This window comes from Eubalaena glacialis, chromosome X, assembly GCF_028564815.1.
Source record: "Eubalaena glacialis isolate mEubGla1 chromosome X, mEubGla1.1.hap2.+ XY, whole genome shotgun sequence".
NCBI lineage: Eukaryota > Metazoa > Chordata > Mammalia > Artiodactyla > Balaenidae > Eubalaena > Eubalaena glacialis.
Window position 1 is genome coordinate 138,253,560 of NC_083736.1, and position 27,234 is coordinate 138,280,793.

The following is a 27,234-nucleotide window of genomic DNA, read 5'->3' on the forward strand; positions in this document are numbered from 1 at the left end:
TTTTAAACTGAAGAAGAGAAAACTGAAAAGCAAAATGCAGCTAGCAGCAAGAAGGTAGGACCAACAGTCATGATTTGCGTGGGACTTTCCCAGTTTTAAAACTATAAGTTCTGCAGCCCAGGAAACCCCTCTCAGTTTGCGCACACTTGAATGCTTGGTCTCTCTAGATGGAGGTGAACAAAATTCAGCGCCAGTTAACTGCCAAACACAAAAAGACACACAGAGAATGTGATATTTTCTGGTGAGTTTGTTTGAAAAGAATTCATTAATTTATTCTCATTACAACAAATCCATATTATGAAATGATTATGTTAGGAGCTATAACACCATATTAGGTGCTGTGCTCTTGACTCTCTACTGATCCCATCCCACTATAGCAAAAGGTAAAAGTGACTCTACAGTGAGCTTGGTTGACACACACCCATGCTTACATTTTCAGGGACACCAGAAAGAGATGTGAAAAAGAAATCTCTCACATAGAAAGTTGTCAATGACCATGATCAACACTCAAATAATTCCTTTTTCTCTTTCTTCCTCTGAGGAGAGTACACTGTAGAAAAGTACTGATTGAAAATTTAGGAACATGAGGATGAAATAATTAATGAATCAAGGTCCCAGGGAAGACAGAAGGTAAAGGGAGTCCTTCAGTAAGGGAGAAGATTGATCTGTGTCCTTATCACTCCAGGGCCATGAATATGTTCTTTCCTTGTCATAAAGCAATGCTGACCTCAGTTATAGTGTAATTTTCAAGGCTAATTTAGGCAAAACTTCAAAAAAGGTAAATATCCTGATGAAGACTAATGAATGGTAACATATTTTAAGAGTACATAATAGTACAGAGAAAAGGCGGTATGTTAAAATGTTGTTACTTCTATTCTAATTGCTAAAGGGTATACTCTTTAAGACGTGAACTTATTATCAATCCTTTGACCTAAGAGGAAAACACATTTCATGGAAGACCCCTAAAGATTCCTATATAGTACAATTAAAATGCAGAAATATTTGAGAACATATTTTGGAGCACTGGATGGGTCAATAAAATAATGTATAAACTATTAAATGTGAACTAGGAACTTCCTGAAAACATCAGATTACGCTCTATTCTCTGTCAGAATACTGACTTTTCTTTGTGACTCCTAGCCTCACTAATAATGCTTTTTTCCTCTTGTGCACATCCTAGCCTGGACTGTCTTTCATCATTTTATAGCAGTCAATGTGGTTATTTTACAGCTTCGCTTTCAATGAAAGCCAAGGGAAAATAAACCTCACACCTATCTCTCTGTCTCTCTCTATTTCTGTCTCTCTTTCCCTCTCTCCCTCTCCACATATAAAGGAAAGCCATTAAAAAAATAAAAGAAACAAGGTATTATACTTAACCCAGTCAAATCTTGGCAATTAACATGTATAATATTTTAAGATAGGGAAAAAAAAGGAAAAAAAAGATTAGCAGAAATGGAGGAAAACAGATTGTATCCTAAATTCCATCAAAAGCCAAAAAGCAAGTTTGAATAGTAATCTCCAGTTCTTTGGAGGCACATTATCGATTGTGATGAATTCCCTGAACAATCTTAGAGACTAACCCTCTGTACCCTCTGTTGTGTTTTGTGTGTATGCACACACGCGTGTGCATGTGTGTGTGAATTACTATATGGAGCCTCAGAAACGTCTAAAAACTTTCTGCAATTATCCCTCACAGAATTACCAAACTGATGGGTTTGTTTCACAGGAGCTATTGTGACTTCTTAGTTTTACTCCTCAAGAGATGACTTAGATAGAGATAACTCTTCTCACAAGATAAAACACTCTGTATTCAGTTCCTACCTTATCACTGAGCTTGTGATATGAAGCAATTCCTACAATATCTGTAGTTCTAGGACACCATGGAGAAAAATTTAGGGTTCCAGTTAAACTCTTTAATCCATAGGCCTATGTAAAGGACTGTCCCAAGGTATCCTCTAGCACACTGGTTCTCAAAGTGTGGTCTAAAGACACCTGGAGCAGTCCATGAGATCCATTTAGTGGGTTTGTGTATTAAAAACAATTTTTAATAACAACATTAAGATGATATTGCCTTTTTCACTCGAATTATCTGATGAATGTACAGAAGACTTTTCCAGAGGATACATGACATGTGATGATGTCATCTCTCTGATAGCTGATGGATGTGTGCTTTTTTGTTCTTAAATTTTAAACATTTCTAAGTTTTAATATCTAATACAATTAGTAGCAATAGATACGACCCACATCCAAGCATTCTTTGGGGTCCTCAATAACTTTTAAGAGTGATTAGGTGTCTTAAGACCAAAAATGTTGCAAATCTCTGCTCTATTAAGACTTTGTTATTCCTAGAATGCGTTTCAACAGATCCTGTTGAAACAAATTTTTACCTAGTGACTATTATTGTTTCTCTATCAATGTGGTGATTATATTTCTGAAGCAGATTGACCACAATTACATCAAAAGGTCCAAAAACCAAATGAGTCCATGTTATAACTTGGGGAAGAAAGCTACCATACTAGATGGCTGACATTGGCTATCTCAGAAGCCTCTCTCCAAGGTTTTCCCTATTAGAGAAAGGGGAGGCTTTTGTTTTGTGTGATGAGGTAAGGAGACAATTTGAAGTCGGTATTGACACAATATTATTCTGCTGATATGAACTCTGGTAGCCAGGTTGTCAGGTGTGTTCATAATACCAATGCTGTCAATTTTAAGCCTGAAGACCCAAGAGACGAGCAGTGTTTAATACATCATCCCTTGTTAAATAGCAGCCACAGAGTTGGCGGTAGCCAGTGAAGGATTCCCTGCCATGTAGGACGCGCCAGTTGTCTATAAATAGGACCTGTGAATGGGAAAAAAAGAGAGAAAAAACACTCAGAACAAGGGCAGACCAAAGGAACCCTAAATCAGAAGAGATCATTTAAAATAAATGCTTTAGGTTGTTCTCTGGTTACATTCAATGAGGTGTTTTTCTTTTGAGAGTAAACAAACATTTGGAAACTAGGATGTACATAGCTCTGTAGTAGGCTAAATGGAAGTAACAAAGGTAACAGCAGGTTACAGGCCCTGAACTTTGAGGAGCTTGTATTTCTTGAGTAATTATTCTCTTATCAAAACAAAGCAAACCAGATCATTGGTTTCTTTTTTTTCTTTCTCTTTAATTGTTATTATATATGTTCTCAAAGAGTTAAACTATTTCATTATGTCTTATGCTAAGCTAGAGATATTCTTTATCCAGAGGAAATATCAAGAGCAAAACAAAAAGGAATCATAAAGCCAGAAGGACCCTTAGCCCTTAGGGACTATCTAGTTCAACCCCCTCATCATACAAATAGAGTCACTGAGTCACTGGGGAGAGCCTGCTTCTAGGTCATTTAGTGAGTGAGTGGTAGGACCAGGGCCAACACCCAGGACTCTTTTCTCTTTTTCCTTTGAGACATTTTGACTCACATATTCAATAAGTACTCATTCTTCACTGCTTCAGTATAACAAGCTTACTTGACATCTTTTGAGTTTGGCACCCACCCTGCCAGGCTTTAGTTTGACCCAAAACTCATTCTCAGGTTTCCTCAACTCTATTGTTAGAGTCCGGTGTGCTGTATACCAACGATGGACAACATCATAAGGTACGGTATTGATGACAGCCCGGTCATAGTTGTTGTACCTAAGGTGAAATTGTGAGAAAGAAAGATCTCCTCAAACACATGTTAAAGACATCTGTTGCTTATTAAGCAATTTTATATAAGCTTTCCCTATACTTATTACTTGTCCCATGATGAGGTAACAATAATAATGTTCTCTCATGACTATAGGATTTTAGAGAAGAGCTCCACTGCCTGTTGACCATATTTTGTTTTCTTTTGGAAAATCTGAGGACAGGGGATAGAAGAAAGTTTTAGCTGGTTTCTACCATCTTAGAATATTATGTTTTATCTAAAGAACATTCCCTTGGCCAAATTTCATAGAAACACTGGGGAAAGATCTGAGCTTTCTCCTCACCAAGCTTATGTTGGCAAGAGTTTGTACTAACAAAGCTTTCTTTTTAATAGGATGACTTACAACTTTTCAGGTGTTTTCCTTTGTGGGAGAAATCCTAGCTACAGCCTAGTAGAGAGTTTACCCAGGAATCTTCATTGATTCATTCATTCAACCCTAACATTTACATGAGCACTTGCTATGTGCTAGGTGGTGTGTCAGTCATTAAAGATATAATGGTGAACACAGCAGACATGATCCCAGCCTTTGGGGATTTTACATTCTATTGAGAAAGATAGATGATGAACAAGTAACAAATACATAACTAGTTACAGACGTTATGTAGAAAAAAATAGTGTTAAATGATAAAAAAAAATATTGGGAAGTCTATTTCAGAAGGATTGTTGAGAGAAGGACTTTTTTTTTTTTTAAAGAAGTGACATTTGAGCTGGTACTTGTATGATAAGAAACCAGCAATATGACAAGCTGAGAGAAGCGTGTTCCAGGCAGAGAACAGCAAGTACAAAGTCTTAGGGTGGAAAGTAGTTTTATGTTTGCAGACAAGTGAGAAGGCCATGTGGCTGGAGCTGAGTAACCAAGGGGAATAATGGTAAGAAGTGAAGTGGAGGAGGGTAGCCATGGGCCAGATCATGTATAGCTCTGTAGGCTATGGTAAGGACTTTGGATTTTATTCTAAGTACTGTGGGAAGCCACTGAAAAAGCTTTGCTAAGATATTGGATTTCTTTTTTACCTAAGGCAAATTAATTTTTTTTACTGAAGTACACTATATATACAGAAAAGTACACAAATCATAAGCTTGATGAATTTTCATGATGTGAACACATCCATTTCACTAGCACCCAGGTCAATGCATAGATAATTACCTGAACCCCAGAACATTCCCTGTCCCCCTTTCCCATATTGTCTCTCCCCTCACCCAAGGATAACTACCATCATGACTTCTTTCAGCAAAGATTAGTTTTGCTTATTTATAAAACTTTATATAAATGGAATACTACAGTATGTACTCTTTTGTGCCTGGCTTCTTTCATTTAACATTATATTTAGGAGATTTATCATCATTGTGCTATATGGCAATAGTTCATTCATTCTTCATGTTGAATAGAATTTTATTGTGGGACTATACCACCACAATTTATTCATCCATTCTGTTGATGGACATTTGAGTCATTTCTGGTTTGTAACTATTACAAATAGTGCTGGAGGTTCTGGTCCATGATGGAAATATAGGAGGCTCCTGAACTCACCTCCTCCCATGGACACAGCAAATCTACAGTTACCCAGGGAACAATTCCCTATGAAGAAATCTAGAAACTAACTGAGCGACTCCTACACATTGGGTGAATGAGAATGTATAAGAAAGGCTGAGACAATCTTGCCATGACCCTACCCCTGATTCAGTGACATATAAACATATAATCATGTAGAAACTCACAACTCCCAGCTTCTCCTTGAGGACTGAAGGGTTTGAACCCAACATCTAGTGTCCCAACTTTTAAGACTTCCACCTGAGGGATGGGCCCCCAAAACACATAGCTTTGAAAGACAATGGGGCTTGCAATCATGAGACCCAACAGACTATACCAAACAAAGAAACACTTCTTAATAGGTTTGTGAGGACTTATTGTGGCTATCCCCCCCAGGCCTACCACAGAGACAGCAGACATAAACACTCATATCCCAAACTTTCCCTAAAAGAGGTCTATTTGCATACCTTAAAAGCTGCTGCCTGAGGGTCAGGCTTCTAATTTAGCACACATCTATGGACAGACTGTGACCCTCCCTGGAGATGGGAAAGGCCAGTGGGCACCATCTTCACATTCTTCCTCTGGCCCACTCCAGGTCACCAGTGTCTCCCTGGAATGAGCTTGTATACATGTTTGGTAACCTGGTTTTTGTGACTGCTGCACAGGGGACACCCCCCTTGATCACATGGCTCTGGTAGTCAGTGGGGTTTGAGTTACAGAATCCACAGGACTGTAGCAAACAAAGAAACACTTCTTAACTGGCTATCTCTTCACGGCTTAGTGCAAAGAGGCCAAGCAGAAGCCCTCAGCTCCCAGTCTTTCCCTGAAAGAGGTCTACTTGCATACTTTAAAAACTGCTGTCTGAGGCTTCCAATCAGCCTGCATCTGGTGCTGACTGAGATCCTTCCCTTTGGGACACTGACAGGTCTTGACATACCCTCGACTACTGGGAGCCACTAAGAACAAAGAAGGCACCTTAGACAATCACAAAGGTTTGAGAGACAATCAAGAGGTAGAGCTGGGCTGAACAATAAGGTTCATCTCCTACATGAGACCACTCTGTCAAAATTGAGAGAAGTGTGAAAAACCACAGAGAATCAAGGAAAATGAAGAAACAGAGGAATATGTTATAAACAAAAGAACAGATAAAACTCCAGAAACAGACCTTAATGAAACTGAGATTAAATGATTTACCTGATAAAGAGTTCAAAATAATGGTCAAAAGATTCACACCAGGTTAAGAGAACAATGCATGACAAAGTGAGAATTTAAACAAAAAGACAGAAAATATTTTAAAAAAATGTACCAAACAGAAAGCACAGAGTTGAACCCTGGGCCATTTGGGTTCACAGTTAATAGCTGAGTGTTAAGTGACCTTTAACAGATTCTGATTTTAATAACAAAATTTGATATACTTACATATTTCATTTAGTGTAGGATGTCAATGTTTACAAAACAGACATACTGTATGTAGTATTACAAATATGCTGCCTATTAAACTGTGACTTTCTCAACAACAACAACAAAAAAGAAAGCACAGAGTTGAAAAATATAGTAACTGAACTGAAAAGGTCAATAAATGGATTCAATAGCAGAATAGATAAAGTGGAAGAAAGGAACAGTGAACTCCAAGACAGAAAATTGGAATTATCCAATCAGAGGAGAAAAAAAAAAGAATGAAAAAGAGTGAAGATAGCTTTAGGGAATTATGGGACTCAGTCAAGCAGACCAATATTTGCATTACAGGGGTCCCAGAATGAGAAGAGAGAAAGGGTCAGAAAGCTTATTTAAAAAAAATAATAATAATGGCTGAAATCTTTCCTAATCTAGAGAAAGAAACAGACATCCAAATCTAGGAATCCCAGGGATTCCCAAGAAGATAAATCCAGAGACCCGCACTGAGACACAATATAATTAAAATGCCAAAAGTTAAAGACAAGGAGAGAATCTTAAAAGAAGTAAGAGAAAAACAACTTGTTACATACAAGGGAACCCCCATAAAACTATCAGCAGATTTTTCAGCAGAAACTTTTCAGGCCAGAAGGGAGTGACATGACATATTCAAAGTGCTGAAAAAAAAAATTCTCCAATCAAGAATACTCTACCCAGCAAAACTGTCATCCAGAATTGAAGGAGAGATAAAGAGTTTTCCAGACATGCAAAAGTTAAAGGAGTTCATCACTACTAGACTGGCCTTACAAAAAATGTTAAAGGGACTTCTACAATATAAGCTGAAAAGAAAAGGTGCTAATTAGGAACAACAAAACATATTAAAGTATAAATCTCACTGGTAAAGGTAAATACATAATTAAATTCAGAATACTCTAATGTTGTAATGGTGGTGGGTAATCACTTATAAATTCAGTATGAAGGTTAAAAGACAAAAGTAGTAAAAATGACTATAACTACAATAATTTGTTAATGGTTACACAAGGTAAAAAGATGTAAACTGTGATGTCAAAAACATAAAACACAGGGGAGAAAGTAAAAATACAGAGCTTTAGTATGTGTTTGAACTTAAGTGTTAGCTTAAAATAGACTGTTATAAATATAAGATGTTTTAGATAAACCTCATGGTAACCACAAAGGAAAACCTATAATAGATACATGAGACAAGGGAAAAGAAATCTAAGCATAACACCTACAGAAAATCATCAAACCACAGAGGAAGAGACAAAGAGAAGAAGAAAGGAACAAAGGAATTACAAAATAGCCAGAAAACAAATAACAAAATGGCAATAATAAGACCGTATCTATGACTATTTTATTTTTTATTATTTATATTTACTTATTTATTTATTTATTTTATTTTTGGCTGTGTTGGGTCTTAGTTGCGGCATGCAGGATCTTTGTTGTGGCACACGGGATCTTTTGCTGCAGTGTGTGGGCTTCTCTCTAGTTGTGGCGTGTGGGTTTTCTCTCTCTAGTTGTGGCGCATGGGCTCCAGAGCGTGTGGACTCTGTAGTTGTGGCATGTGGGCGTTTACTTGCCCCCTGGCATGTGGGATCTTAGTTCCCTGACCAGGGATCGAACCGGTGTCCCCTGCATTGGAAGGTGGATTCTTTACCAGTGGACCACCAGGGAAGTCCCTATCACTAATTATTTTAAATGAAATGGACTAAATTTTCCAATCAAAAGACATAGAGTGGCTGGAATGGATTGAAAAATAAGACCCATCTATATGTTGCCTACAAGAGACTCACTTCAGCTTCAAGGACATACACAGACTGAAAGTAAAGGGATGGAAAAAGATGTTCCATGCAAATGGAAACCAAAAGAAAGCAAAGGTAGCTAAACTTATATCAGACAAAATAGACTTTAAGCCAAAGACTGTAATTAGACACAAAGAAGATTATAATTTAATGATAATGAGGTCAATCCAAAAAGAGGATATAAGATTTGTAAATATTTATGCACTGAATTTAATAGCACCTAAATACATAAAGCAAACATTAACAGACATAAAGGGAGAAATTGACAATAACACAATAACATTAGGGAAGTTTATCATCACCATACTTACTTCAATGGACAGATCATCCAGACAGAAAATCAGTAAGGAAACAGTGGCCTTAAATGATACATTAGACCAAATGGACTTAATAGATATATGTGTATATATATATATATATATATATATATATATATATATATATGTATGTATGTATATAGAACATTCCATCCAAAAGCAGCATAATACACATTTTTTCCAAGTGCACATGGAATATCCTCCATGACAGATCACATGCTAGGCCACAAAACAGGTCTCAACAAATTTAAGAGGATAGAAATTATATCAAACTACTTTTCCCAATTACAATGGTATGAATCTAGAAATCAATTACTTGGAGAAAACTGGAAAGTTCACAAATATGTGAAGATTAAACAACATGTTACTGAACAACCAATGGGTCAAAGAAGACATCAAAGGAGAAATAAAAAATATCTTAAGAGAAATGAAAATGGAAATATAACACACCAAAACTTATGGGATGCAGCAAAAGCAGCTCTAAGAGGGAAGTTCATGGCAATAAACACCTACATTAAGAAATAAGAAAGATCTCAAATAAACAATGTAATGTTACATCTCATGGAATAAAGCCCAAAGTTAGTAGAAGGAAGAAAATAACAAAGATGAGAGCAGAAATAAATGAAATAGAGATGAATAAGACAACAGAAAAGATCAATGAAACTAAAAGCTGTTGTTTTTAAGAAGATAAACAAAATAGACAAGACCTATAACTAGATTTACCAAGAAAAGAGAGGACTCAAATAAAATTATAAATGAAAGGGGAGATATTACAACTGATAGCACAGAAATACAAATGACAATAAGAGACTACTATGAATAATTATACATCAACAACTTGGGCAACCTAGAAGAAATGGATAAAAATTCCTAGAAACATACAACCAACCAAGACTGAATCATGAAGAAATAGAAAATCTGAACAGACCAATTACTAGTAAGGAGATTAAATCAGTAATCAAAAACCTCCCAACAAAGAAAAGTCTATGACCTGATGGCTTCACTGGTGAATTCCACCAAATATTTACAGACAAATTAATACCAGTCCTTCTCAAAATCTTCCAAAAATTTGAAGAGGAGGAACACTTCCAAACTCATTTAATGAAGCCATCATTACCCTGATACCAAAACCGATAAGGACGCTACAAGAAAAGAAAACTATAGGCCAATATCATGGATGAATATAGAAGCAAATATCTTCAAAATAGATTAGCAAAGCAAATTCAACAGTCCATTAAAAGGATCATACACCATGATCAAGTGGGATTCATTCCAGGGATGCAAGAATGGTTCAACATCTATAAATTAATATGATATATCATATTAACAAAATGAAGGCTAAAAATCATGATCATCTCGATAAATGCAGAAAAATCATTTGACAAAATCCAACATCCATTCATGACAATAACTCTTAACAAAGTGAGTATAGAGGGAACATACCTAGACATAATAAAGGCCATATATGACAAACCTACAGCCAACATCATACTCAACTCTGAAAAGCTGAAAGCATTTCCTCTAAGATCGGGAACAAGACAAGGATGCCCACTCTCACCACTTTCATTTAACATAGTACTGGAAGTCCTAGGCACAGAAATCAGACAAGAAAAAGAAATAAAAGGAATGCAAATTGAAAAGGAAGAAGTAAAGCTGTCTATATTTGCAGACTATGTGATATTATATATAGAAACCCTAAAGACTACACCAAAAAACTGTTAGAATTAATAAACAAATTAAACTGCAAAATATAAAATCAACATGCAGAAATCAGTTTCATTTCTATGCCCTAACAACAAACTATCAGAAAGGGAAATTAAGATAACAATCTCATTTACAATTGTATCAAAAACAATAAAATACCTAGGAATAAATCTAACCAAGGAGGTGAAAGATCTGTACACTGAAACCTATAAGACATTGATGAAAGAAATTGAAGATGACACAAATAAATGGAAAGATATTCCATGCTTATGGAATAATATTGTTAACATGTTCATAATACCCAAAGCAATCTACAGATCCAATGTAATCCCTATCAGGATTCCAATGGCATTTTCCAGAAAAATAGAAAAAGCAATTTTAAAATTTGTGTGGAACTACAAAAGACCCAGAATAGCAAAAACATCTTGAGAAAGAGGAACAAAGCTGGAGGCATCAAACTTTCTGATTTCAAACTATATTACAAAGCAATCATATCAAAACAGTATGGTACTCACATAAAACCACACACATAGACCAATGGAACAGAATTGAGAGTCCAGAAATAAGCCCATGCATATATATGGTCAACTAATATTTGACAAGGGAAGCAAGAATCCTCAATGGGGAAAGAAGTTTCTTTAATAAATGGTGTTGAGAAAACTGGACAGCCACATGCAAAACAACTGCACTGGTCTCCTATCTTATGCCATACATAAATATCAATTCAGAATGGATTAAAGACTTGAATGTAAGACCTGACACCATAAAACTCCTAGAAGAAAATATAGGGTGTATGCTCCTTCACATTGGTTTTGGTGATGATTTTTTTGTTTTGACAAATAAAGCAAAGGTGACAAAATAAAAAATAAAGAAATGAGACTACCTCAAACTAAAAAGCTTCCCCACAGCAAAGGAAATCATCAACAAAATGAAAAGGCCACTTACAGAATAGGAGAAAATATTTGCAAATCATATATCTGATAAGGGGTTAATATGCAAAATATATATAGAACTCATGCAACTCAATGGCAAAAAAAAAAAACCCTTAAAAAGTGGGAAGAGGACTTGAATTAAAAAGTGGGAAGAGGACTTGAATAGACATTTTTTCCAAAGACATATAAACGGACAACAGGTACATGAAAATGTGCTCAACATCAGTAATCATCAGAGAAATGCAAATCATAACCACAATGAGATATATCCTCACACCTATCAGAATGGCTATTATCAAAAAGACAAGAGATAACAATTGTTGGTGAGGATGTGGAAGAAAGGAAACCCTTGTACACTGTTGGTGGGAATGTAAATTGGTGTAGCTACTATCGAAAACAGTATGGAGGTCCCTCAAAAACTGAAGAATAGAACTACCATGTGATCCAGAAATTCCACTTTTGGTCACATATCTGAAGGAAGTGAAATCACTATCTCAAAGAGATATCTGTACCCTCATGTTAACTGTAGCACTATTTCCGATAGCCAAGACATGGAAATAACCTATGTAACCATGACAGATGAATGGATAAAGAAGATGTGGTAATACACACACACACACACACACACACACACACACACACACACTGGAATATTACTCAGCCATAAAAAGAATGAAATATTGCCATTTGTGACAACATGGATGGACCTTGAGGGTATTACGCTAAGTGAAATAAGTCAGACAGAGAAAGACAAATACTGTATGATTCCACTTATATGTGGAATAAAAAAACTGAACTCATAGAAACTGAGAACAGATTGGTGGTTGACAGAGGTGGGGTTGGGGGGTGGGTGAAATGGGTGAAGGTGCTCAAAAGGTACAAACTCCCAGTTAAAAGATAAGGCCTAATGTACACTATGGTGACTAATTAGTTAATAATACTGCATTGTATATTTGAAAGTTGCTAATAGAGTAGATCTTAAAAGTTCTCATCACAAGAAATAAAAAAACTGTAACTAAGGGTAATAGATGTTAACTATTGTGGTAATCGTGTCACAACATGTACATATATCAATCAACACATTATGTTGTATACCTTAATCTAATACCAATGCTATATGTCAATTATAGTTCAATAAAACTGGAAAAAGAAAACAAATAGTGCTGATATGAACATTCTATTACTTGTCTTTTGGTGAATATATATATATTCATCTATGTTTGATATAAATTTAAGAATGGAATTGCTGGGTTATAGGGTATGTATATGCTCAGCTTTAATAGATACTGCCAAAGCTATTCTTTTAAAAGAGAAAAAAACATTTAATGGTACCTTTTTTGGACATCATACAGTATCCATTAGTGTTAGATAGTACATGGCACAATCAGAGCCAATACTCTTAGTTTTCTCACATATAAAAATGAGCATAACAACATCTGCTTAGCTGACCTCATAGAGCTATTGTGAAAATCAAATGAAAGAATGCCTATAATAGTCCTTCATCCCAGGCTTCAAGGAGCCATGCGCATAGGGAAAAATGGGTGAGGAAGCATAGTTTTCACCAGGGTCTTGACACTCACTGTCACTTCCAGAAGCCTTCAGTGCTGTGTTAGGCACTTGGTCAAATATTATTTCATTTAATCCTTTCATCACCCCAGAAGGGAAGGTGGTATTAGCCTCCTTTCACATGTGCAGCAACTGAAACTTAGGTTAAACCTGCCACAGAGTTTATAAATAGCAGAGTGGTTTTGAAATCAGGTCTCCATAATATTTTAACTCATTGTTTGTACCAGAGAGCAGAACAATGATCTAATTCCTGTGTATGCTGGTTCATAAGGTCAACTTTTTACACATCATAATTGTGATCTCTTGACTTCAAATAGAGATTTGAAGTTTATAAGTGTTTTCATATACACAATCTCATTGACCCTCTATCTGATAACCCTGTGAGGTAAGTAGCACAGCTATTAATTATTATCTTACTTTATAGATAAGGAACATAAAGATAAGATTTGTCCAAGGTCACATGAGATCTAGTATTCACTATTTATATTATATTAGATGATGTTGTTTTCTAAGGCTGATAGCAAGAAGCAGCAGGAAAAGTTTATTACAGATTAGTAAAATGGATTTGCAACTTTTTAATATTTAGAATAAGATGACTTCTGGACTTTTGCACAAAGTGATGTCATTATATTATTGCATAATTTTTCTGTTTTTTTTTTTTTCTGATATGATGCAAGAAAGCCCTGGAAGTAGAGGAAAGCAAATAAAGCAGATACTTATCTGACAAGAATATCTAGGGAGTCCTAATGAAACTATTCCTCTTATTAGTTGACAGAAAATTAAAGATTTTCCAAGTACAGAGAGCTCAGTGATTGAATGGAAGATGCATTTGATGGGCACTGTACTCTGACAGATCACTGTTACAATCCCAGTTCAGATGTGTGACCTTAGAGAAACATTTGATCACCTTGAGCCTCAATTTCCCCATCAGAAAACTGAGAATAATAATAACTTCCTTATATGGTTATCAGGATTATATGAAGTATTATATATTATGAACTAACACCGTGCTTGACACATAGGTGGTCAATAATGTTAGCTAAAATAAACACTAGTTAACTATCTCAAGCCACAAAAATAAGCCCTAGAAACCATGAAAGTCTTCACAGTAAGTTATACTCAGACTTGGAGGACAGGGTTAGACTAAGCTTTGAATAATAACGGCTGAAGGATAGGTAAGTAGTTGTACCAAAATATTTGCATTTTAATACCCCTTGCTCTAAAATGTTTTAATAAGGTTTAAAATGTGAATAGGTATTGCACCTATTATAATGTCTCATTTATAGAAAAAGCTTACTTATATACAGAGCATGCCATATATATATAGCCATGCCACGCAGCTTGCAGGATCTTAGTTCCCCAACAAGGGATTGAACCCAGGCCGTGGCAGTGAAAGCGTGGAGTCCTAACCACTGAACTGCCAGAGAATGCCTAAGCATGCTATATTTTTATTTTATTAAAAAATATTGAGCACTGTGTTCTGCTTCTGATAATGGCTAAGTAAACTCCTATTACATCAACCTGTTCCTCTCATAGGTGACAATTTAAAACTCTGGACAAAATACAAAAACCAACTATCCAAAGGTACTGTAGAGGCAGATATTGGAGGGGAGGAAAGAAAGAAACTGTACTGGGTGAGTTTCCCATTTTCATGGCATCTAGCCTGAGGGTATGCTACAGCCTTCACCATACAGGGCAGTTAAAACCCCAAAAGAAATCTCTCAGTCTTTCTGTCCTGAAGAACCAAACGACAGAGTTTGGGGAATCCACTGCCACCAGAAGGTGAAGAGGAAAACCTGGAAAGGAGAGAATCAGAGAAGAGGAGCACAAAACTTTATAAGCGCTACCCAAATATGTGGATTACCCCTGAATTTCACATGTGCAAGAGAAACTCCCAGTATTACATCTAGAGCTAAAATAACTGAAGTTTGAACTATCAAAGAACGGAGTTTGAAATCTGAGCACAATTAAATTGATTGCCTACTAAAAAAAAACCCAAATCAACATTCTTTAGAGAAATATAATCTAGAGTCCGAATAACATAATATTCACATTCTTCAGAATTCAATTCAATATTATTCAATGTAACAAGGACCAGGAAAATGTGAACTATTATCAAAGGAAAAAGACAATCAAAAAACGTCAGCCCTTATATATCTCAGATGTTGGAATTATCAGACAACATTTTTAAAGCAGCTATTATCACTACATGCAATGAGGTAAAGAAAAATATGCTTGTAATGAAGGGATAGAAACTGTCCGCAAAGAAAAAAGAAACTATAAAAAAGAACCACATGTAAATTTTAGAACTGAATAATACAACATCTGAATTAAAACATTTACTACATGGACTTAACAACAGAATGATGCTGACAGATAAGAGTCTGTGAATTTGAAAACTGGCTAATTTCATTTGATCTATCTGAAGAAAAGATTTTAAAAATTTTTGAAAAGAAAATGAACAAAACATCAGGGACCTGTGGGACAATATCAAAAGGTCTGACATGTGTGTAACTGGAGTTCCAGAAAAGAAGAGAGAAAAGGGGGCAGAAAAAATTTTTTAAGAAATAATGACCAAAATTTGGTGAAAGACATAAATTTATAGATTCAAGATGCTCAGAGAATTCCCATTTGGAAGAAAATAAAGAGAACCACACCTAGGAATATCACAGACAAATTGCTGCAAATCAAACATAAAATCTTGAAAGCTCCCAGAAAAAATGTTTACATGGTGCATAAATTAAAGTATAATTCAAAACATGTATTAAAATAATCCATAAGAAGGTAGGTAAGGAGGAACAGAAAAAAAAACGATCAGGCAAAAAGAAAACAAAAGATTAAAAATAATATATATAATATATTTGGTTGATTATCAATAAGGGTGCAAAGACCTTTCAAGGGGAAAGGATATAATCTCTTCAACAACAGTGTTGGGACAACTGAACACCCACAAGGAAAAGAACAACGTTGGACCCTTAATTCACACCATAAACAAAAATTAACTGAAAACTGGATCAGAGAGATAAATGTAAGAGCTAAAACTATGAAACTCTTTGAATAGATCACAGGAGTAAATCTTCATGATGTTAGTTTAGGCAAAGCCTTCTTAGATACAAGACAGAAAAACACAAGCAACGAAAAAATAGATAATTTGGATATCATCAAAATTTAAAACTCTAGCACAACAAAAGAACACAGGGGTGTAAAAAGACAAGCCACACGCTGGGAGAAAAATAATTGTAAATGACATATCCAATAAGGAACTTGTATCCAGAATATTTAAAGAACTCATAAAACTTACCAACAAGAATTCAAATGATTTGCATTTCCCTGATGATTAGTGATGTTGAACAGCATTTCCTGTGCCTGCTGGCCATCTGTATGTCTTCTTTGGAAAAATGTCTACTCAGGTACTCTGCTCATTTTTAAATTGAGTTGTTTTTTGATGTTAAGTCGTATGAGCTATTTATATATTTTGGATATTAACTCTTAACAGATGTATCATTTGCAAATACCTTCTCCCGTTCAGTAGGCTGCCTTTTCATTTTATTGACAGCTTCCTTTGCTATGCAAAAGCTTTGTAGTTTGATGTAGTCCAATTTGTTTATTTTTGCTTTTGTTTCCCTTCCCTGAGGAAGATATATTGAAAAAAATTGCTAAGACCAATGTCAAAGAGCATACTCCCTATGTTTTCTCCTAGAAGTTTTGTGGTTTCAGGTCTTATATTTAAGTCTTTACTCCATTTTGAATTTATTTTTATATATGGTGTGAAAGAGTAGTCCAGTTTGATTCTTTTGCATGTAGCTGTCCAGTTTTCCCAACATCATTTATTGAAAAGGCTGTCTTTTCCCCATTGCATATTCTGCATCCTTTGTCATAGATTAATTGACCATAAGTGCATGGGTTTATTTCTGGGCTCTCTATTATGTTCCATGGGTCTATTTGTCTGTTTTCATGACAGTACCATACTGTTTTGATTATTGTAGCTTTGTAGTACAGTTTAAAATCAAGGAGCGTGACACCTCCAGCTTTGTTGTTCTTTCTCAAAATTGTTTTGGCTGTTCAGGGTCTTTTGTGTTTCCATACAAATTGTATAATTATAGTTCTAGTTCTGTGAAAAATGTCATTGGTATTTTGATAGGGATTGCGTTGAATCTTTAGATTGCCTTGGGTAGTATGGACATTTTAACAATATTAATTCTTCTAAGCCATGAGCATGGTATACCTTTGCATCAATTTGTATTATCTTCAAATTCTTTCATCAGTGTCTTGTAGTTTTCTGGGTACATGTCTTTTACCTCCTTGATTAGATTTATTGTTAGGTATTTTATTCTTTATGATGCAATTATAAATGGGATTGCTTTCTTAATTTCTCTTTTTGATTGTTCATTGTTAGTGTATAGAAACACAGAGATCACTTCACACTTATCAGAATGGCTATTATCAAAAAGATAACAGATAACAAGTGTTGGAGAGAATGTGGAAAAAAGGGAACCCTCGTGCACTGTTGGTGGGAATGTAAATTGGTGCAGTCACTATGGAAAACAGTAGAAAATTTCCTCAAAAAATTAAAAATAGAACTACCATATGATCCAGCAATTCTACTCCTGGGTATGTATATGAAGAAAACAAAAACACTAAATTGAAAAGATATGTGCACCCCTATGTTCACTGCAGCATTGTTTACAGTAGCCATGATATGAAAGCAACTTAGGCCCCATCAATAGGTGAGTGGATAAAGAAGATGTGACACACACACACACACACATACACTGGAATATTCCTCAGCCATAAAAAAGAATGAAAATCTTGCCATTTGTGACAACATGGATGGACCTAGAGGGCATTGTCCTAAGTGAAATAAGTCAGACAGAGAAAGACAAATACCATATGATAGCACTTATATGTGGAATTTAAAAATAAAACAAATGAACAAGCAAAACAAAAGAGAAACAGAGTCAAAGATACAGAGAACAAACAGGTGGTTGCCAGATGGGAGAGGGGAAGGGGGATGAGAGAAATAGCTGAGGGGCATTAAGAAGTACAAACTTCCAGTTACAAAACAAATGAGTCATGGGTATGAAATGTACAGTGTGGGGAGTATAATGAATAATTATGTAATAACTTTGTATGGTGACAGATGGTAAGTAGACTTATCATGGTGATCGGTATGAAATGTATAGAAATATCGAATCACTATGTTGTGCACCAGGAACTAACATAGTGTTGTAGGTCAATTATACTTCAAAAACAAACAAACAAACAAACTCTCAGAAAAAGAGATCAGATTTGTGGTTACCAGAGGCAGAGGGTGGAGGGGGGAGGGGGAATTGGATGAAGATGATCAAAAGGTATAAACTTCCAACTGTAAGATAAAAAATTACTAGGGATGTAATGTACAACATGACAAATATAATTAACACTGTTGTATGTTATACATTAAAATTGTTAAGAGAGTAAATCCTGAGTTCTCATCACAAGGAAAAAAATATTTTTTTATTTCTTTAATGTTGTATCTATATGAGATGATGGATGTTCACTAAACTTACTGTGATAATCATTTCATGATGTATGTAAGTCAAATCATTATGTTGCACACCTTAAACTTATACAGCACTGTATGTCAATTACATTTCAATGAAACTGGAAGAAAAAAAAAGACAAATGATACAATTTAAAAATCGACAGAAGATTTGACTAAAGAAGATGTACAAATGGCCAAGAAGCAAAATGAAAGAACAAATGAAAAGATGTTCAACATCGTTAATCATCAGGGAAATGCAAATCAAAACCACAGTGAGATACTACTTCATACCCACTAGGATGGCTATAATCAAAGACAGATAATAACAAATGCTGGTGAGGATGTAGAGAAACTGAAGGCCTCATACATTACTGGCAGGGATGTTAACTGGTACATCCAGTGTGGAAAACAGTTTAGCAGTTCCTCAAAGGGATAAATGCAGAGTTACCATATGAACCAGCAATTACATTCTTAGAAATCTACCCAAGAGAAATGAAAAAAACATGTCTACATAAAGACTTGTATGCAAATGTTCATAGCAACATTATCTGGAATAGCCCCAAACTAGAAATAATCCAAATGTTCATTACTGTTGAATATATAAACAAAATGTGATATATATAAAGGAATACTATTCAGCAATTAAACAGATACATATTACAGCATGGATGAACTTTGAAATCATTATGCTAAGTGAGTGAAAGAGAGCTGACACAAAAGACTATGTATTGTATGATTCCATTTACAGAAAATGTCCAGAATAGGCAAATCCATACAGACAGAAAGTTGATAAGTGATTGCCAGGGGCTGTGATGGGATGGGGTGGGGGTGAGGGAATGGGAGAGTCACTGCTTAATGGGCAGGAGGGAACATTTTGGGTTGACAGAAATGTCAAAAACTGGATTGTGATGATGGTTACATGACTTTGTAAATACAATAACAATCACTGAATTATATACTTAAAACCTATTAATTTTATGGTATACAAATAACTTTTAAAATGTTTTAAAGGTTTAAAAAATGTTAATGCACTTAATATCCCAATTAAAAGAGATTGTCAGACTGGATAAAAAAGCAAGACTGAAGTACGTATATGCCATTTATTTAAATACAAAAACATAGATAAGTTAGAAAAAGAAGATAGAAAATTAAATAGCATGCAAAGTGTAAGTATAAGAAGGTTGGAGTGGCTATATTAATTTCAGATAAAATAGACTTCAAAACAAAGTTAAAGAGGGACATTTTATGACAAAAGGTTGTTTCATCAGAAAGACATAAAAATCATAAATGAGTATGTGCTTAATAACAGATACTCAAAAAACATGAAGCAAGAACTGATGGAATTAAAGGGAGAAATAGACAAAATCACCATATTATTTGGATATTTTAATGTTGTTTTCTCAGTGGCTGACGGAATAATTAGTCAAAAAAATCAGAGAGGACACAGAATACAAAATAACATGGTTAAAGAAAGAACACATAAGCAAAATCAGAAAATATTTTGTACTTAATTATCATGAAAATAAAACATCAATATCTGTAGGATGCAGGTAAAAAGGCTTAGAGGTACAAACATAGTTTTTAATGATTATATTAAAAAAGACTAAATGTATAATATCAATGATCTAAGGTTCTACCTTGGGGGACTAGAAAAATGAGAATAAATTAAACCAAAAGTATGTAAAAATAAAGGAATAATGAAGATAACATAAATCAATAAAATAGAAACAAACGATAGGGAGAATTAACAAAGCAATACGGTGGCTCTTGGAAAGGACAAACAAAATTGGTAAACGTTTAGCTAGACTAAACAAGAAAAAAAGAGAGCTAAAATTACTGATACCAAGAATCATCATTACAGAGACGATAGACATTATATGAAAAGAATAAGAGAATATTATGAATGACTTTATGACAACTTAGATAAAAAAATTGAAAACTGACAACTTAGATAAAAATAAATTGACAACTTAGATAAAATGTACAGATTTCTTGAAAGAACCAGTAGAGGAAACAAAAATCTTACTAGCTCTATATATACATAAAAAATTGAATTTAATATCTAAAACTTTCTCATAAAATAAACTCCATTCCCAGACAGTTTCCCTAGTAAATTCTAACAAACATTTAAGGTGGAAATAGCACTAATACCACACAAACTCTTTGGTAAACCAGAGTTTTACAAAGTCATTACAAAACAAGAAAACTGTCGACCAATATCCCTCTTGAACCTAGATGCAAAACTTCTCAACATGATATTATTAAGCTGAAACCAGCTATGTATATGTATCAGCTACCAATTTATTGCTTCTCAGTTCTGAATGCATCCTTACATACAATACATGTTCTTGATTTAAGAATTCCTTTTAGCATTTTTCCTTTATAGCGAGTACAACATTAAACTTTCTCAGTAGCTGGCTTTGGAGGGACACTGCAGGAGAAAGACGTTCTCTTGCTATTTCTGGCCCTAGCCAGGTCTCTGCTGTGTGGGTGTGAGGGCATCAGGTGGCACCAGCCCTCAGGGCCCAGGACACGGTCCCTATGCCACCTTGCAGCCTCATCCTGGTGACAACCTTTCCACAGCCCTCTCAACATAGTAAACCAGAGCCCCTGAATGACCTGCAGGAGGCCTCCTGTGTTCTGTGGGATCACACACTGAAAGTAAGTCTGAGTGCCAGTGAAAGCAGGAAGACTTAGGAGCACCTAGATTGCATGCTTTCACTGGCACCTAGGCTTCCGTTGCACACTCACACCACCAGTTGCTGATTGCCTGCTCCCCTGCCTGCCTGTACTCTGGAAGGGTGGCCTATTGTTTGCTCAGCAACTCTAGACCAGCTCCTGCCTGGCTAAATCAGCAAACTTCTCTGATATCAGGTGGCTGAACCACTCTTTCTTCCGGGTCTGAACCTCTTCCATGTTTATTCTTCCTTGGATACTCTGCCTCAGCCCTAGGGTACTATAATGAATTTCCTCATATCTTTTTTTTAAATTTTGTGATGCATGAAAACTATACGAATTTCAACTTTCAGTGTCCAGAAACAGAGTTTTATTGGAACATGGCCACATGTATTCACTTATATGTCTATGGTGGCTTCCATACTACAGTGGCAGAGTTGAGTAGTAGCAACAGAGACATATGTGGTGCTCTCATCATTTTGCACCACTGCTCAGCACATTACAAATTGTGGTGATACAGTTATTACTACCAGCATTTTGAATGTTACATACTGTCATTCCATAATATTAAAAATTTTTTTTATTACCAGTGCATACCCATAATGTTGGAACAACGAAAGAGAAAAGTGGACTTAAGTGTCACGTGTTTAAGGCACAGAGGAGTATGGATTATTTTGTTATCAAATTAGATGGCAAAGCATTGTGTTTAAAATGCAATGACACTGTAGCTGCTCTGAAAGAATATTATATACATTAATTTCCTCATGTCTCATAGTCACTCTTTTATCCTAGTTCCTAATTCTTTATATTAAACTTTCCGTTTAACCTACCATGTAGTATCTATCTCTTGACTGGGTCCATACACATGCACACACACACATATACATATATATGTGTGTGTGTGTGTATAGTCGTAAATTATGATCAAGTACAGTTTATCTTAGGAGTGCAAGGTTGGTTTAACATTTGAAAATAAATTAATGTAATTTGCCATATTAACAGAATAAAGAAGAAAAATAGTATGATTATTTCAATGAAGATAAAACATTTATCAAAATGTAATACCCATTTATGGTTAAAAAAAAACTCTCAGCAAACTTGGAAGGGAAATTCCTTAATCTGATAAAAGACATCACTAAACCCTTACAGCTAATGTCATACATGGCAAAATAGTGAACACTTTCATCCTAAAGATGTCTGTTCTTGCCACTCTTATTTAACATAATAGTGGAGTGCTAGCCAATGCAATAATATAATAAAAACAAATAAATAAGCATATAGATTGGAAAGGAAAGAATAAAACTGTCCCTACAACATGATTGTCTATATAGAAAATTCCAAGAAACCTAAAAAATAAAAACTTCTCAGGACTAATGAATGACTTTAGCAGGGCTATAGAATAAAATGCTAATTTAAAGAGAAATAAATTGTTTTTATATAATGGCAGCAAACAATTGGAAAATATTAAAATTTTATTTTATAATACCATCAAAACATAAATATACTTAGAAATAAAATAAACAAAAGATATACAAGATCTCTATCTTCAATAATATAAAACACTGATGAGAGAAATTAAATAAGACTGAATATATAGAAAGATCAGGTTCATGGATTGGAAGACTCAAAGCTGTTAGTTTGTCAGTTGTCACCAAAATGATCTATAGATTCAAAGCAATCTCAATCATAATCCTAACAGGCTTTTTCCTAAACATTGAAAAGCTGATTTTAAAATTTATATGAAAATATAAAGAACCTAGAACTAAGGCTGGCAAACTATGGTCTGTGGGCCAAACCCAGCCTCCTGCCTGTTTTTGTAAATAATGTTTTATTGGAACACAGCTACACCCATTCATTTACGTATTGTCTATGGCTGCTGTTGTGCTTCCACACAGTATTGAGCAGTTGCAATAGAGACCATACGGCCTACAAGGCCTAAAATATTTACTATTTGGCCCTTTACAGAAAAGTGTGTAGACCCCTGACCTAGAATATCCAAAATAATCTTGAAAAATAACAAAGTTGACAAACATATTACCTGACTTCAAGAATTACTATAAACCTGCAGTAGCCAAGACTGTGTGGAGCTGTCATAAAGATCCACAAATAGATAATGGAACCAAACAGAGGGTCCAGAAACAAACTCACACTTATATGGTCATTTGATTTTTGACAGAGTTGCAAAGGTAATGCAATGGGGGAAAGGAAGGTCTTTTCAACAAGTGGTGCTATAACACCTGAGTATCCATGTGTATAAAACAGGAACTTCTACCTTTACCTCACAACATGTAAAAAATTAGTTTGAGATAGATAACTGACTTAGATGTAAAAGATAAAACCATAACACCTTTAGAAAACATAGGAGAATATCATTATGTCATGGGGGTAGTCAATGATTTCTTATGCAGGTCACAGATTCAATGATCATTAAGGAAAAAACTGATCAACTACATTTCATTAAAATTAAAATTTTCTGCTTATCAAACATCACGGTTAAAAAAATAAATAGGTAAGCCACAGACTAGAAGAAAATATTCCTAAAACATATCAGGTAAGAACTGGTAACCAGGGTATATAAAGAACTCCTACAACTCAATAATGAAAAGACAATCCAGTGAAAAAATGGGCAAAAGATCTAACTAGATACTTAGCAAAAGAAAATATATGAATGGTCAACATGCACATGGAAAGATATTCAACATCATCAGTCACCAAAAAATGCAAATTAGAACCCCAAGGAGATACCCAGTATAATGGCTAAAATTAATAAGACTGACACCACCAAGTATTAACAAGGATGTGGAGTGGGTACAACTTTCATACACTGTTGATGTCCATGTAAAATGGAACAAGTACTTTAGTAAAAGTTCTGGCAGTTGCTAATGAAACTAAAAAGTCATCTACTCTATGATCCAGCAGTTCCATTCTTAGGTATTTATCTGAGTGAAATGAAAACACATATCTACAAAGATACTTTTACATGAACATTCATGGAAGCTTTATTCATAATAACCCCAACAGGAAACAGCCCAGGTGTTTATTCATAAAAGAATGGATTTGTTCCATGATATGAATTTCTAGAACAGGCAAAACTAATCTATGGTGGTAAAAAATCAAAACAGGGTTTTCCTCTCAGTGTATGTGCAGGGTTGGACTGAGAAGGGGAATAAAGTTACTTTCTGTAGTGATGGTAATATTCGATATCTTGATAGGGGTTTGGGTTACATAGGTGTATGCATTTTTCAAAACTCAGCAAGTGTATATTCAATATTTATAACATCACTGTATGTATATTTTATATCAAAATTAAAGATCTGTAAACAAATATTGAACTTTAGACTTAAGGTTATAAATGTTGAAGTATATTAGGGGGACATATACTCATATCTGCAATGTACTTTCCAATGTATCAAAAATAAGATTAATTGATAGATAAACAGAGGGATAGAAAGATGATAGATAGGTAATAAAGTAAGTATAGTAATATTTCAATGGTAGAATCTAGGTGGTAGGTATATGAGTTTTCTTGTAAATGCTTTTCAACTTTTCTGTATTAAGAAAAATGTTCGTAATAATATGTTGGGGAAAATATTGAGCACCTACTCATTGTTCTAGGCAATTGAGATATAAGAATGACTGAGGGAGAGTTTTCCAGTGGACCTTATCCCAGGGAAGTGATTTAGTATTTACGTAGCTCCTACTACAATCCAGGGGCAAAGACAGGGGCAACAATTTATTTTTATCCTCACAATTCGGTGTGAAGGAGAAGGCTTGAAATGAGTGGAGATGATGAGTTCAGTTTTGAATAAACTGTGCTTTATGATCCTACAAGATACTAGGTGGCAATACCTAGTAGACTATTGGATATACACAGGTCAGGAGATTTGCATAAATCTGGGCAACAGTCAAATGTTGTTGTTATCATGCCTTTGGGTACCCTAGCTATTTGGTGACTGAGCACAATTTAATAACTGTTTTTTGTTTTAAAATGTTTTCATTTTTAAATGCTATGTGAAATATCTGCCCCCTCCAATCTAGCATTCCTTGTCTGTTGGCCTGTTTATTATTCCATGGGAATGATAATAAGAATGGAAATTGTACTAATAGAAAGCTATACAATAGCAATATTAAAATGTGACAGACATAGGATATTAGGAATTTTCATTACATTAGAAGACTAATATCTGACAAATACATTACACTTAGAGATAGTTCTTTGGTACTCACCTGATCATATAGAGCTCTTTATTCCACGGGTAGATATTTAAGACTGGCCCTACCCCAATCATGTGGTTGTGACATTCTCCAACATTTTCAATATATTCATGCTTCAATGGCACTTTGCTGAGGAGTTCAAATTCCTCAGGTGCCTTCTGAAGTACCTGTTCTGCTGCATAGAATCCATCTACTAGCAGTGTCCTGCCACCTGTTCCTTCATGCTTAAGACAGTGAAACACTTGAATGCTAAAGAGGGGGAAAAATTAAATTATTCTGTTCAGTGGAGAAAAGAGAATATATCAAAATTTTAGAAAAAAATATATGAAATGATTATTGACTCCACTTGTATCATTTTCTTTTCACTAAGAAATAAATCTCATTTCCCAATTGTCTTCCCTTCATAGCCAGCTGTACTTTTTTGTGCTTTGAAATATTAATGCCACTACAGGTTCCTCCTAAGCATATTTAACATGTATTGATGGCTATATGTGACAGACCCAGGGAATACTGTCCTGAATAAGGTATAGTCTCTGTTTTAAAGAAGGCCAGTCTACTAAGAAGAGATGAAGCAAGTAAGTACCAACAGGCACTATAATAAAGTTGTATACAAGATACAGTGGGGCCATAAACAGAGGAAATTATTGTAGTGGTGTGTTGTATAGAGAAATGTTTTTGGAGGTGGATGAGAATGGTTTTGCTTAGTCTTAAAGAATGAGCAAGAGTTGGGCTGAAATGAGATTGAGGTGAGGAGAGGGCATTCCAGGCAAAAAAAAAAAAAAAAGTATGACCAAAGATATCAACGTAAAACAACAAGGAGTTTAAACTGAGATGGGAGATGAACTGGTGGGAAGCAAGATGACAAAAAACATGGAAAACAACTTGGATAACTGAAATAGCAGAGAAAAATACTGAGGGCTTGAGCTTAGAGAAGGGTTTTATAGAAAAGAGGACACACCTAAGCAACATGACGGAGGACGAAGAACAGGCAAATATCTAGAATGACTGCAGGTTTTTCACCTGGACAACCTGACAAATAATAATGCCATCTGTCAAGAGAACGCAGGCAGATGCATAATTGGATGATAATAAGGGGGTGAGAGGGCTTGAGGAAGTAGTTCAGTTTAAGGACATGTTGAAATAGTTGAGTTATATATGGCTGAAAATTTAACAGGAAAAGGAAATGCAACTATTAATGGACTGGAAAACTAAAGTAAAAATTTCAAATTAACAAGGGGAAAATAAAATTAATAGTAATTTAGGAAAAAAGCAAAAATAAGGAAAAGTAAACAACAAAGTAAAATAAGTAATAAACATAAATAAAGAGAGAAGGAATAAAATCAAGGAGAACCTAGGGTAAATATAATTAAAATGAGAAAGGTCAGTTCTGGCTATGTTGACCTTTCTGTGAAATTTCTAGGTTAGGATTACTTAGCAGCCAGTTGAAGATGTTTACCTTAGAAGAGAGGTAGATTTTGTAGTTGTCTGTAGGTGATAGCTAAAGCCAAGAGCATGGAAGAAGTCATTTGGAGAGATCATTTCAAGTAAGAAAAGAGGGAGAAGGAGAAAACCTTGAGAAACAACAATATTTACGACATGGACAAAGGAAAATAAGCTGGCACAGGAGACTGAGGAAAAATGGCTATAGATATAGAAGGAAAACTAGAAAAGAAAGGATATTTAAGAAGAGGTAGTGGTTAATGGCCCCAGGGGTCAAATAAGATGAAGACTGAAAGGTACACACTGGGTATGGCAATAAGTTAGTTGCTGGTGACTTTGGAGAGATTAATTTTAATTGGGAGGGGGGTGGATAAACTAGCTGACTACAGGTTTGAAGAGTGAATGAG

The 27,234-nt window shown here is 35.1% G+C and overlaps 1 protein-coding gene across 3 annotated transcripts in view; it reads right to left on the reverse strand.

Moving 5' to 3' along the window:
• Positions 1–262: 262 nt before the first annotated feature.
• Positions 263–27,234, reverse strand: part of TMLHE (trimethyllysine hydroxylase, epsilon) — a 64,416-nt gene continuing 37,444 nt past the window's right edge. For 2 of the 3 annotated variants that reach the window (XM_061177992.1, XM_061177990.1), the window contains 3 exons: positions 25,400–25,636; positions 3,523–3,661; positions 263–2,839 (listed from right to left, as the gene is read on the reverse strand). In XM_061177992.1, coding sequence (XP_061033975.1) covers positions 2,708–2,839; positions 3,523–3,661; positions 25,400–25,636 — 508 coding nt within the window. In that variant the 3' untranslated portion in view covers positions 263–2,707. The remainder of the gene's footprint in view (positions 2,840–3,522; positions 3,662–25,399; positions 25,637–27,234) is intronic. The other variant, XM_061177991.1, reaches the window with a different exon arrangement.